This window comes from Macaca thibetana, chromosome 11 (genome assembly GCF_024542745.1).
Source record: "Macaca thibetana thibetana isolate TM-01 chromosome 11, ASM2454274v1, whole genome shotgun sequence".
Lineage (NCBI taxonomy): Eukaryota > Metazoa > Chordata > Mammalia > Primates > Cercopithecidae > Macaca > Macaca thibetana.
The window spans coordinates 14,641,406-14,655,932 of record NC_065588.1 but is presented as its reverse complement, the minus strand read 5'-3'; the positions used below and the strand labels follow the sequence as shown (position 1 = coordinate 14,655,932).

The window sequence follows — 14,527 nt, the reverse complement described above, 5'->3', positions numbered from 1 at the left end:
CATGATTCTCTCTTAGACCTAATTGCCTTAGAGCTGTAAGTTAATTATTCACGGAACTGTAATAATATTCCTTATTCTAGATTCTCAACTAACATCTCCTTTGCCCATTATTACACAATTTTTCCCTTGATTCTTAATGTAATGTCTTATAGCTCCATTGCATTGCTTTTGCTTTCTTCTGTAAGATCTACTTTGGATGACTTCTGGATATAAATATTATAACTCCATCTATCAAGGCAACAAAACTGGTCAGGATGTAAAATAAGAAATTATAGCTTAAAATCCTTCTATCATATGGAATACATCTCCATAAAAATAAAAATAAAAGTAAATAAAATTAAAAAGTACTTTACAGGAGTTAAACTGGCAGTATCCCTTAGTAGCTCTGGATAATTGTATGAACATAAAAAAGGCAAACAATTCATTTAATTCTATCCTTGAAGAAATGGTTGAAGAAATAATTGCTGTGTTTAAACTCTTACTTGTTTTTGTTTCTGAGACAGGGACCTTCCTCTGTTGCCCAGGTTGGAGTGCAGTGGCACGACCATGGCTCACTGCAGCCTTGACCTCCTGGGTTCAAGCAATCCTCCTCCTTCGGCCTCCTGGGTAGCTGGGACTGCAGGCATGTGTCACCATGCCAAACTAATTTTTTATTTTTTGTACATATGGGGGTCTCACTATATTGCAAGGCTGGTCTCGAGCTCCTGAGCTCAAGCCATCCTCCTGCCTCAGCCTACCAAAGTGTTGGTATTACAGGCATAAGCCACCATGCCCAGCCAACTCTAGTTTTACATAGTCTTAGAACAAGATGTTTAATGTAATTTGAAAGTGTACCTTGTACATGGATTGTATATAACTTCCCCCAAATCTGTTCTTTCTTTAATGTCTAGTTTAGTAAATGGAACAACATTTAAAAATGTTTTAGAAAGCTGAGTCATCTTTGAGTTCTCCATCTTTTCCACACATCTGAACTTTTATTAATAAATTACCAAGTACTGCCAATGCTACCTCTTAAATAACGTTTAAATCTTTTTCATACCACCATCTCTCATCTCGTACACTACAAGAGCCTCCAGTCTCCTAATTGGTCTTCCTAACACTATTCTTACCCCTTCCAAACCATTCTCCATACTGTAACCAGGGTTCATGGATGTCACATTACCCTCTATACCCCCTACAAAAACCCTTTAACCCTATTTCCCCCATTCTTCTGTTCATTACTTCATACCTTTCCAGATTTCTCATGTTCTCTTTTGTCCTCTCACGAAAACCTGCAAATCCTAACACTCATCACATTTATAATTAAATCCTTATTTAATGACTACATTCCCTATTTGATTGTAAGCTTGGTGAGATCATAGTGACTATTTTATACATTTCTGTGTATCTAAAGAACCTCAGATAATATAGGCATTCATTACTTTGTGAATGAATGAAATTAGCTATAGTTTGAGCTTTAAATTTCCAAGCCCTTAGGAGGACATTTACCTCACTATAAACAGAAATACAGATTTAAAATCCATAAGGATATACTTAACTATAATAAAATACATACAAATGCATGAACATATAGCATATGTTCTTATTAAGCAAATATAATACCCACATAAGTATAGAGCTTAGAAAATTTTAATTATATAACCTAATTAATTTATCAAACTACTAAATGTAGTAGAGATGTACTGAAGTTCGGCTTCAGTTTAGGTTTTGGGAATCCTAAAAAGCCAAATGCTTACTTTAACATCATTTATGTCACTGCTGAAATTATACTTGATCAAAGAACATATTATAAGTAATAAAGTCAGAACTGAAGAATAAGCAAGTTCCTAAGATCTCATTTTAGTTAGCATTATGAAAAAAATACAAACAAAGCTTGTACTCACATTTATTCATTATCAAATGTAGGTAAGCATTCTAAATGGAACTTGAAGATCTTGATATAATTACATATTAAAAATATATAAATGTGTTAAATAAATATATGTGTTAAAATATGTAATTTTATGTTTAGAAATAATTGTACATTATCTTAGAATGCTACACCAATTAATGATTGTGAAAACTTACTTTTATATAAAAAAATTAAGAATAGTCAAATGAAACAGACTGACATGCATTACTAATAGTGTACATCAACTAGATAATTTGGGGAATATACCCTTTCTATAAAAACTGTAAGAGAACAGAATAATGAAATTATAATTCTGACACTTTTAGAAGTGTTTGGAGTACGAGCATGACATTAAACAAATACTCCTAAATTATTTCTTTTCAAGTCATGGTTTTTCAGGAAAAGTTCTCTATTTAAGAATATATCTCATCTCATGACCATGAAATTAAAACAATGTCAACTTTGCCTCAAAATTTCATAAGGAGGAAAACCCAAAATCACATAAAACAATGTCCATCACTAAATCATCTGGCATTAAAAAATACTAACAACTAAAAGAAAAAGAAGTTACAGAAAAATGAAATATCACCCAAAAATCTTGTATGTCCACTGACCTCAGTTAAAAGTAAGCATCTCTTTTAGTGTTGTAAACATGAAAGAATATCCAAAAAATAATGTGGTAGCAGATAATACTAACAAACATTTGCCCCTGTACTATGCAAACATTTAAATTGTAAATACTATAAATAATAATTACACTTTCATATAAAACATTAGTTTATTCTTATAAATATGATAAGAGTGATATCCAGCTTCAATCCAACATTAATTTTGATCTGCCACTCATTTACTTTCTTAACAACTCTGAAATACCGTCATTGTTTTATATGAGAAAACACTTAAGGAGTAACTACACTAGTAATGACTGTATGACAAATAAAAACTAAGGCTTGTACATCTCACTTATAAAAGTAATTTTGTACTTTAGAATTTGTTTCCTACATTACATGGTCACTTACAACATCAATAAGAAAAACACTAGCAATTTTACTATACACATGATGCCTACCCTTCCCTGCCTTTCCAAAAGTAGTGCGGATACATGTGAAGTCAGAAATGAAGAATAAGCAAGCTCAAGAATGCATACAACACAAACTCTTTCCAGGAGCCAGGAAGACACAGAGTTTGGCAGATTTTAAACAGGTATAGTCAAGTTCTCCTTTTTGCAGTATTTCTAAGTAAAATACAAACAATCATATAATATGTCATATGGGAAAACAGAAAGGATAAAACAAGGACTCAAACATTTTATAGTAAATGTGAAAGAAAATCTATTTTTAAGTTGTTCAAATTTGGAAGCTATGAATGAGAGCACAAAGGATTTTCCAAATGTGTAAGGAACATAAACGTGCCTTTTATTCTTAAGAGCATATATTATGTAAATTTGATACTTTAAAATGTTTTAAACAGACATTGCTGGCAAATGTATCATAAAAGTAACTCATAATGCTTGCCACAAAGCCATAAATTCAAAATTCACCAAACTTAGGAAAATTACTAAAAGATAAAACACAGATACTAACTTCTAATTCAAAATAAACCCCCTCTCAAGCCCCATTTTAGCAACATCATTTCTCTCAGGTATCTAAAAAATTACTAAAAATAATCAAGAAAATTCTATTTATTTTGTCCTTCCAATAATGCTAGCCACTTAGAAAAAAAAAGTTCAATCGTTACAAGGCTATTAACATGCTTGCATTTCTAGCATTAAACCTACATGGTGACTTACCAATTCTTGGGGTGGTATTGCTGTTCTGTTCTGCAGGAGACGAAGTACTAAATGCAGAAATTGGAATTTTCATCTGTATAGGACCTCGATTATTTGATGGACTATAGAGTCCTGATGGGCCCACTGTGGGCAAAGAAGTCCTTGTGGCTTGTACAATAGAGTGTGCCGTTGGAACAGCCTGCACCGCAAGTGTTGTTCCCAATGGTGCAGCACTGGCAGTAGGGTTCCTTTGAATACTAGAACTGGGCACAGAAGGAACGTTGTTTGGTTTAGTGGGATTTGGCAAGGATGGCAAGGATACTGGATTTTTGGTAAGACCACTCACTGTAGGTGGGCTTTGCACAGAAATGAATTCAACGTTGCCAGATGGTTGATTAGTCACCAAAGTCCCTGGATGGCTCTGTAGAAGCTGAGGCTGGGAGGATACTGCAACAGGTACATGCAAAATCACTGGCAAAGGTTGTAAAGAGATTGTAGGTTGAGGATTTCCACTAGGCACCTGAGTAGTAGCAACTACAGTAGCTGTATTGGGTGCAGGAAGAACTGACGTTGCTGTGAGGGAACCCGAAGTCACTGGAGTCTGCAATTTAGGTTGACTACTGACAACTGTTGGAGGAGTGACAAGATTGGTTGAAGATACTATAGAAAGAAAACAGAATTCTCTGTTTAAATGGTTATATTAATTTATCAACTAAGAAAATATGACAGATACAAATTAAATACATTGCATTAGACTTAGCATAGATTAAATACATCGCAAAGACTGTGAAGTCTTTTATCATGAAATTTTTTCCAGATTCAAATTCCGAAATTTAATTTAGAATTAAATTCTTAGAAGAATTTTGTATGTAGGTTTAGTATATTACAAAAACAGCACATGATGGATGATTAATATGCAAGACTACTGAGTATCAAAATGGTCTCTGAAAATTACTATAATCACTTTAGAGTACCTAACTAGTACACAAATAAAAAATACTAAAAAGTTAAGTAAAAATATATATTTTTGAAACTACATTAAAAACATTATAAATGCCTTAAAACGCAAGTAATACATAAACTCAAATAGTAAATCTAAAGAGTCATGACCATTAATGAATAACAGGTAAGCTTACTCATTATATTTTATTATTTGAACCATGTCTGTATCTTTGGATCAAGTTTGACTGAATTCCTTGGGAGAGGAACTATTAGGGGGGAGGTTCCCTCTACTGACACCCTACTGACATTGTATGATATGAAAAATAGCACTGAGTGAAGTTGACAGATGAATTAAGAAGAAATTAGGTAGCATATACAGAAGAACAGAGAAAATACAAATGCTGACAAATGCTGGTCACTACAGTTTTATAGCAATTTTCAACTACTTGTGTTTATTCTCATTGGAACAGGTTTAAAATACATGACCAAACTTCTTTCTCACTGATTTATAGTCTTTCCAAAAATCACAGGTTCACTAGAGCAGCAGTTTCTCGAAGTGTGGTCCAGGGGGGTGCCTGGGGTTTTCTGAGACCCTTTTGGGGAGTTTGCAATGTCAAAACTATTTTCATAACAATGAGACATTATTTGACTTTTTAAATGAGCAGACATTTGCACCAATGGAGCAAAAGCAATGGTGAGTAAAACTTCTGATGCTTAGTACAAAAATCAAGGTAGTACAATGGACCAAACGTCACTGCATTCTTCATCACATGCTTACAGTAAAAAACAAAGTCAGTTTTACTTAAGAATCCCCATGATACAGCAGTGAAAACTATTAACTTTATTATATCTCAACTTTTGAATAGGGGTTCTTTTCTTAATATTCCATGTGAAGGAATAGGCAGTACATACGAGACAACTACTGCTTGCCAAAGTAGGATAGTTAAGGAAAAATGCGTGTGCAATTGAGCTATAAACTAAACTAGCAATCTTTCCCACGAAAGACTATTTTTACTTGAAAGAATGACCTATAGACACACCAATGATTCACATGTGGGTATTTTGAAGATCTTTTCTTAGAAATAAACTAGGTAAGGCAGTCACTTCAAAGAAAAAAAGCCCAACTGTATTTATCAGTAATAATAACATTTGAGTTCTTAAGCAAAACTAAGAACATTAGAAAAAACTTTTATCTGTCACTGAAAGCATGACAGCTCCCTAAATCCTTAAAATGCTTCTCTGAGTAGAACTGATAGTAAAATCAGTAAACGTAATTTTTAAAAATAATATTAACAAAATGTGTCAATATTTGGAAGATTTGCATAACTTGGTGAATAGTTTTCAAATGATCAATGAATATTAGTAAAACTCCATGTGCAAGTACAAGATAGAGGAATTTTTTTTTTTTTTTTTTTTTTTTTTTTTTTTTTTTAAAGACAGGGTTTGCCTCTATCGCCCAGGATGGAGTACACTGGCGCAATCTTGGCTCACAGCGGCTTACACCTCCTGGGCTCATGTCATCTTTCCACCTCAGCCTCCCAAGTAGCTGGGACCACAGGTGTGCACCACCATGTCCGGCTACTTTTTGTATTTTTTGTAGAGACAAGTTTCACTATGTTGCCCTGGCCGGCCTGGAACTCCTGAGTTCAAGTGATCCACCTGCCTCGGGCCTCCCAAAGTGCGGGGATTACAGGCGTAAGGCACCACACAGGTCCAATAAATGGATTTTAATGGAGGAGTTAGAAAAGTTCTTTGGTGTGGTTTCAGATTATACTTCACAACCAACCTTAAAGAAACTACTACTGGACAGTATCAAAGAAGAATATCCACAATTATCTGTAAGGGCTAGCCCTTTTCCATCTATATATTTGTATAAGACTGGATTTCCTTCATATGCGTCAACCAAATCAACATTTTAAAACAGACTAAAAGCAGATACAGATATGAGTATACAGCTATCTTTAGCTGTCTTAATGTCTCAAAGTATTAAAGAGATACGTAAAAAATGTAAGAGAATAATGCTCTTTGTGCTGCTATTAAGTGAAAATACACTTAGTTTCATTTTAAAAAGTTTTTTGTGTTAGACAGAGTTTACTATTACTTTATTTATTTTTATATTTATTATTTATTTACTTATTTTTTTTTTTTGAGAGAAAGTCTCACTCTGTCGCCCAGGTTGGGGTGCAGTGGCGTGATCTTGGCTCACCGCACTCCACCTCCCGGGTTCAAGCGATTCTCCTGCCTCAGCCTCCTGAGTGGCTGGGATTACAGGCACCAGCCATCATGCCTGGCTAATTTTTGTATTTTGGTAGAGATAGGGTTTCACCATGTTGGCCAGGCTGGTCTCAAATTCCTGACCTCAAGTGATCTGCCTGCCTCAGCCTCTCAAAGTCCTGGGATTACAGGCGTGAGCCACCAAGCCCAGTCTACTTTTATTTTAAAAAAATCTTTAAATTTCTGTTTAATTTCTACTTCATTTCAACTGAAAATAAACATCAACTGATGTAACCCACATAAATAAAAGTTCTGGGGTTCTTAATAATTTTTTAAGATTGTAAAGGGATCTAGAGACGAGAAAGTTTGTGAACTACTACAATAGAGATTTGAATATCTATACTGTATTTTCACATATACTTATCTACCACCCTAAATTTTTTTGTTTTAAGAGACAAGTGGATTTCACTATGTTGCCCAAGTTGACTCGAACTCCTAGGTTCAGGTAATCCTCATCAGCCTCCCAGGTAGCTGAGACTATAGGCATGTGCCACCATGCCCAGTTTGATCCTGAATTTTTAACAAAATTTTTGTACTTAGACCAATGTGCCCAATTTCTTAATCCATTTCAACCTCAAAAGAATGTAAGAAAAGAGAACCAAAGCCTTTAATTCCTAAGAAAATGTATTTTGGTATTTTAAAAAAAAAGTTACCTGTATTCACAGGAGTTTGAAAGGATGGTGGTGCACTCTCGCTTACATTTCTTTTGGACTCCAGCATCTGTCTCACTGTGCCTGCATTTCTATGAAATATATATACACACAAATAGTCAACAGATATGCCACTCTGGGAAAACCAACTGATATCTAGAATAAGCAGTGGCCCATAGGGGAAAAAGGGTGGCTAGACTTGGGTTTCACAACCCTAAACTGCAAGCAAAAACAGTGAGGCATAGCTGGCACAAAGACTTCTAAATGCTGGGGTCTATGGCATTAGGGAAGAGTCTTAACTCTTGTATTCTAATGTCTGTTATCAGTACTTAACCTGAATACCAAAAGTAGGTCCTAATATGTACAGACATTAGTCTTTCTCACCCTTAACAGAAGCATTTCTCAATTACTCGAGAGAATACTATTTAAGAGAAGTGGTTAAACAAATATATAGTGACCAAAGAATGCCTTGCAATAAGTTAGCAAAAGTATTATTCACAGATGAACAATATAATGAAGCAGAAAAAGAAAATATACTAACCAAGTACACCACTTATTTCCACATAAATACCATGATTATACTGCAAGATTCTTCGACCAAATAAAGAAAATTAGAACTTTGTTCTGTTATTTAAAAACTAGACAGACTATGAATTCTCACCTGTAAGGCATGTTATTATTGCTGTTGACATCATTTACAGTTTTTCCTGGTGATACTGGTGGGTTGGGTGGATGCTGGGGGAGAAAAAAAATTAAGGTTAAAAAAAAAACACACAGGGAATCTTTAAAAAAAAATAAGACCTGTAGATGCCTGTCAATATATTATCTGTCAGTGCTCTAATACAATGGGAAACATTGCCAGCTGAGACAACAATTTGAATCTTGGCATTATCACTTGTTCATTGTATCTTAAGCAAATCATTTACTTTGCTGAAGGCAACTGCTTATCATTTGAGAGATTAATAAAATAATTCCTGCATCTCAGTGTTCTTATGAAGATTAAATTAAAAACACAAAAATGGCTCACATGCTGCAAGAGTTTAAAAACATTAACAATATAAATCTAAAGAATAACCAGACTCACTCATTTAACACATAACTAGTGAATGCCTACTATGTAGCAGGCATCATATTAGCACCAGCAGTTCAACAAGTAAGTGGTATCCAATGTCACAAATCAAAATTTTCAAACCAAAATTATTTTAAGTTGTTTTTTAAAAAAATACTACCTACCACTGTGTGACTTAAATTATTTCATAAAATGTCACAAATCTAAGCTTCAGTAACAACTTATTTCAGCCTTTCTCCCCAAAACCAGGGAATACAGAAATGGAATTATAACACCTACATATTAATTATCATTACTTTGGCCTCCGTCATTAATAACACTATCATCATTTATGTCTTAAAACGAGGCCGGGTACAGTGGCTCACACCCATAATACTAGCACGTTGGGAGGCTGAGACAGGCAAGGATTGCTTGAGCTCAGGAGTTATAGACCAGCCTGGGCAATGTAGCGAAACCCCATCTCTAAAAATATATATATATGTGTAAAAATTAGCCAAGCGTGTTAATACACGCCTGTGGTCCCACCTCCTTGGGAGGCTAAGGTGGGAGGACAGCTTGAGCCGAGGAGGCAGAGGTTGCAGTGAGCTGAGATTGTGTTACTGCAATCCAGCCTGGGTGACACAGCCAGACCATGCCTCAAAAACAAACAAAAAAAAAAAAAAATGAGAAGAATAAAATACCTCTACTCAAGACTAAGTCAAGTGTAAGAACAACATATTAAAACAAAGGTAATAAATGCTTAGAATTACATTGAGCAGATGCCCTTAATCACTCTTCTTAACAACAAATACATCTTGCTACTTTTTATATGACACAACAATAATTTCAACCTTCTAGTATGACATTGCATTAGATATGTGTAGAGGGAAAAACAACAGAATTAAGATAATATGCTATAAAGGTATTTAAAATCTGGCTGTTAAGACAAACAAATGTAAAACAAGAGAAAAGCAAATTAAAATAACAGTGTAATGTGATGTAAAAAGGTTAAAAAATAAGCTTTTAGGGAAAGGAATGCATCTTTAAGCACATCATTGAGTTTTTTTTTTTTTTTTTTTTTTTTTTTTTTTGAGATAGAGTCTCACTGTCACCCAGGCTGGAGTGCACCATCTTGGCTCACTGCAGCCTCCGCCTCCCAGGCTCAAGAGATTCTCATGCCTCAGCCTCTGAGTAGCTGGGATTACAGGTGTCCGCCACTAGGCCCAGCTAATTTTTGTATTTTTAGTAGAGGTGGGGTTTCGCCATGTTGACCAGGCTGGTCTTGAACTCCTGACATCAAGGGATCTGCCGTCCTCGGCCTCCCAAAGTGCTGGGATTACAGGCATGAGCTACTGTGCCTGGCCATCATTAAGTAATTATTACACTCAAAATGGTTAAAAGAATACTTCAGGAGAAAAACAAAAAAGAAGAATAAATGCATAGGGAATAAATAAAACAAATGGTTTAGAACACAGGAGTCATTTGATGGAGGATTTTAAAAAACTGTGGTAGGATCAGCAACATGTCAGAACAGGAAGTCCCCTCTGCTTCCCATATGGAGATGACTTAACAAGGTAAGCATCATATTGCCTGCATGAGATTTCCACAAACTAGTTGAGAGGATATGGCACAAGGCCAAAAAGAGGCACACTGGAACAGTTAGGAAAATATATTATATTTACTCACTATACCCCATCAACCTCCCAACACAGCTTCTACATCAGAAAGGAAAGAGAAAAGTGGAGCTTGAATCCAACTGTTTAAGAAGATGCCCAATGCACTAGATTTTGTCTTACCCAAAATGGAGGACTAACCTGTAGTAAGAACTGTGGCTATGGCACTTTGGATGCCTGTGAGCCTCAGAGACCAAAGGCAGGACCCTCAACTTGATAGAGCACCAGAGAAATTGCAGTAACACTGACAGACAGCAGGGGAAGCACTAATACCACAGCTTGCTAAAGTACCAGAGGCTGCTACAGCAAAGACAGGTACCAGAGGAAGCTTCAGAGTGGAGAGGCAAACCTCTTCGGATAGAAGAGTACAAGTAAAAGCTCAGAGAAGACACGCAGCCAAAAAAAGGTGTTAGAGGCCCACAGACTCTCTAACAAGGCTGACTGGTGAAGCCCTTCCTGTGTACAAGAGTCCACAAAGACTGGGAGATGTGGCTGTTTTTTCAAATGCTAAAATTTCAACGAGCATACAAATAAACAGAGAAACATGGTCCAAATAAATAAAATAAACTTCCAAAAATCAACCCTAAAGTAACAGAGATCTATGAATTATCTGCCAATGAATTCAAAATAACTATCATTAAGATACTCAACGAGGTGAAAGAGACGACATAAAACAGCAAAATCAGGAAAAGGGTGCATGAACAAAATGAGAATATCAACAAAGAGAAACTGTAAAAACTTATCAAATAGAAATTATGAAGCTGAAAATGAAAATTCACTGTAGGGAATCAAGAGCAGACCAGATCAAACAGAAAAATAAATCCACAATTTTGAAAACAGATCATTTGAAATTATCAAGTCAGAGGAGCAAAAAGAGAATGAAGAAAAGCTAAGAAAGTCTAAAGGACTTTTGGGACACCAGTAGGCAAACCAATATACACATAAGGGAAGTAAAAGAAGACAGAGAGAAAGGGGTTGGGAACTCATTTAGATAAATAATTTGCTGAAAATGTCTGAAACTGGAAGAAGAAAATGGAGATGCAAATTCAAGAAGCTCAAAGACCTCCAACTATCGTTAACCCAAAAACATCTATACTGAGATACATTATAACCAAGCTGTCTGAATCACAGTAAATAATCTTGAAAGCAGTAAGAGAAAAGCAACTCATAACAATATACAAGGGAACTCCCATAAGATAACATGCAGATTTCTCAGCAGAAACCTTGTAGGCCTGAAGGAGTGAGATAATATATTATTAAAGTGCTGAATGAAAGAACTGTCAAACAAGAATACTATATCTGGCAATAATATGCTTCAAAAATGTAGGTGAAATTAAAATTTTTCCCAGATTAATAAAAGCTGAAGGAGTTTCATCACTATACCTGTCCTACAAGAAGTGCTAAAGAAAAACCAAATACTGCATGTTCTCACTCATAGGTGGGAATTGAACAATGAGATCACTTGGACACAGGAAGGGGAGCATCACACACTGGGTCCTATTGTGGGGAGGGGGTAGGGGGGAGGGATAGCATTAGGAGATACACCTAATATAAATGACAAGTTAATGGGTACAGCACACCAACATGGTACATGTATACATATGTAATAAACCTGCACATTGTGCAATGTACCCTAGAACTTAAAGTATAATAATAATAAAAAAAAAAGTGCTAAAGAAAGTCCCTCAAGTGGAAACTAAAAAGTGCTACACAACATCATGGAAGCATACAAAAATATAAATCTCCCTAAGGTAAAGGTTGATAAGGAGAAAAATACAGAATCCTGTATTCTTGTTATATTGGTGCATAAATCACTTTTAATTCTGGTATAGAACTTAAAAGCTTAAAAAAACTAAAAATATGTTAACAGATACACAACATAAAAAGATGTGATATATGACATCAGTAACATCAAGTCATGGTGAGGCAGATATAAAGTAGCACTCTTATATGATTAAAGTTATTTGCAGTTTAACATAGACAGTTGTAACTTTAGGATATTTTATGTAATCCCCACGGTAACCACAGAGAAAACATCTACAGAAAATACACAAAAGGAGTTGTAAAAGGAATGAAAGCACACTACTATACCAAAAGAAAAAAAGCAATGAAACACGAAGGAATCAAGAAACAAAAAATAGCTGTAAGTCATAGAGAAAAAACCAAAATGACAATAGTAAGTCCCTCCCAATGAGCAGTTTATTTAAATGCAAATGGATAAAACTCTCCAATCAAAACACAGGTTGACTTAATGGTTTTAAAAATAAGATCCAACTATATGCTGCCTACAAGAGGCTCACTTTGGATCCAAAATACAACATAGAATGAAAGTGAAAGGATGGAAAAATACATTCCATGCAAATGGTAACACAAAGAGAGTAAGGATGGGCCATACTTATGTAAAACAAAATAGACTTTAAGTCAAAAACTGTCAAAACAGACAATGAAGGACATAACGATAAAAGGGTCTATTCACCAGCTGTAACACACACACACACACACACCCCTCCCTACCTAACATCAGAGCTTCAAATATATGAAACAAACATTGAAAGAATGAAAGGGAGAAACAGACAGCAACACAATGATAGTAGGAAACTTCAATACCCCACTTTCAATAATGGAGACAACCATCAGACAGAATATCAACAAGGAAACAGAGAACTTTAACAACACTATATGCTAATTGGACCTAACAGACATATAGAATAAGTTATCGAACAACAGCAGAATATACATTTCTCTCAAGAGCACACAGAAAATTCTTATGGATAGGTCACATGTCACAACTCAGGTCTTAACAAATTTAAAAAGAATGAAATCATGCCAAGTATCTTTTCTGACCATAATGGAATGAAACTTGAAGTCAACAGCAGAAGAAAAGTAGGAAAAGTCACAAATATGTGAAAATTAAACACGCTGTTAAAAAAAAAAAACCAACAAGTCAAAGAAGAAGGTAAATTACAAGATATCTTCAGACAAATGAAAATGAAAACAAAATATAATAAATTGTATGCAGTGAAAACAGTGGTAAGAAGGAAGTTTATAGTGGTAAAACACTTACAAACAGAAAGATCTCAAATCAACAATCTAGATTTACAACTCAAAAAACTAGGGGGAAAAAACTAAACCCAAAATCAGCAAGAGGAAAGAAATAATTAAAATTAGGGCAGAAGTAAACAAAATAGAGAATAGAAAAATGGAAAAGCAAAAACAAAACTAAGAGTTGGTTAAAAAAAAAAAAAACGAAATTGATAAATCCTTAGCTAGGCTAACTAACAAAATAGATGACTTTAAAAATGAAAAGAAATGAAAGAACGAGAAGACATTAGAACTGATGCTAAACAGATAGGATTACAAGACACTACAATGAACAATTACACACCTGCAAACTTGATTACCTAGAAGAAATAAATTCCTAAAAACACACAACCCACCAAGACTGAATTATTAAAAGTAAATAAATAAATCTGTAATTAGTAAGGAGATTTAATCAGTAATACAAATATCCTAACAAACAAAAGCCTAAGGTCAGGTGCAGTGGCTCACTTGAGGTCATGAGTTCAAGACCACCCTGGCCAAATGATGAAAGTCCGTCTCTATTATAGATACAAAAATTAGCCAGACGCAGTGGTGCAGGCCTATTATTTCAGCTACTCAGGAGGCTGAGGCACACAAATCACTTGAACCAAGATCACACCACTGCACTCCAGCCTGGGTGACAGAGTGAGACTCTATTGAAACTATAATAATAATAATAAAAAATTTAAAAAATAAACAAAATTAACAAACAAAAGCCTAAGACCAGATGGCTTCACTGGAGGATACTACCAAACAATTAGTAGTATTCCAAGAGGAGTACTTCCAAGTAGGAGTACTCTCAAATTCCATTTATTAGGCAATCATTACCTTGATACCAAAGCCGAATGAAGATACTAAAACTACAAATATCCCTGATGAATACTAATATAAAAATCCTCAAGAAAATATTAGCAAACCAAATTCAACAGCATGTTAAAAAGATTATACACCATGACCAAGTTGGTTTATCTGAGGAATGCAAGGATAGGTCGAGATATAAAAATCAATGTAACATAAGACATTAACAGAATAAAGGACAAGACCCACATGATCATCTTAATTGATGCAGCAAAAGAACTTGACAAAAGTCAACACCCTTTCATGGAAAAAAATAAATAAAACACTCATCAAACCAGAAATGGAAACTATCTAAATTTAACAAAGGCCATACATAAAAACTCCACAGTTAACATCATACTC

General features: G+C 34.9%; 1 protein-coding gene across 9 annotated transcripts in view; it reads right to left on the bottom strand.

Annotated features, from left to right (window-relative positions):
• The window catches only part of ATF7IP (activating transcription factor 7 interacting protein), a 134,972-nt gene that overhangs the window by 36,932 nt on the left and 83,513 nt on the right, over positions 1 to 14,527 (bottom strand). For all 9 annotated transcript variants that reach the window (XM_050749365.1, XM_050749356.1, XM_050749357.1 and 6 more), the window contains 3 exons: positions 8,187 to 8,260; positions 7,529 to 7,617; positions 3,681 to 4,319 (listed from right to left, as the gene is read on the bottom strand). In XM_050749365.1, coding sequence (XP_050605322.1) covers positions 3,681 to 4,319; positions 7,529 to 7,617; positions 8,187 to 8,260 — 802 coding nt within the window. The remainder of the gene's footprint in view (positions 1 to 3,680; positions 4,320 to 7,528; positions 7,618 to 8,186; positions 8,261 to 14,527) is intronic.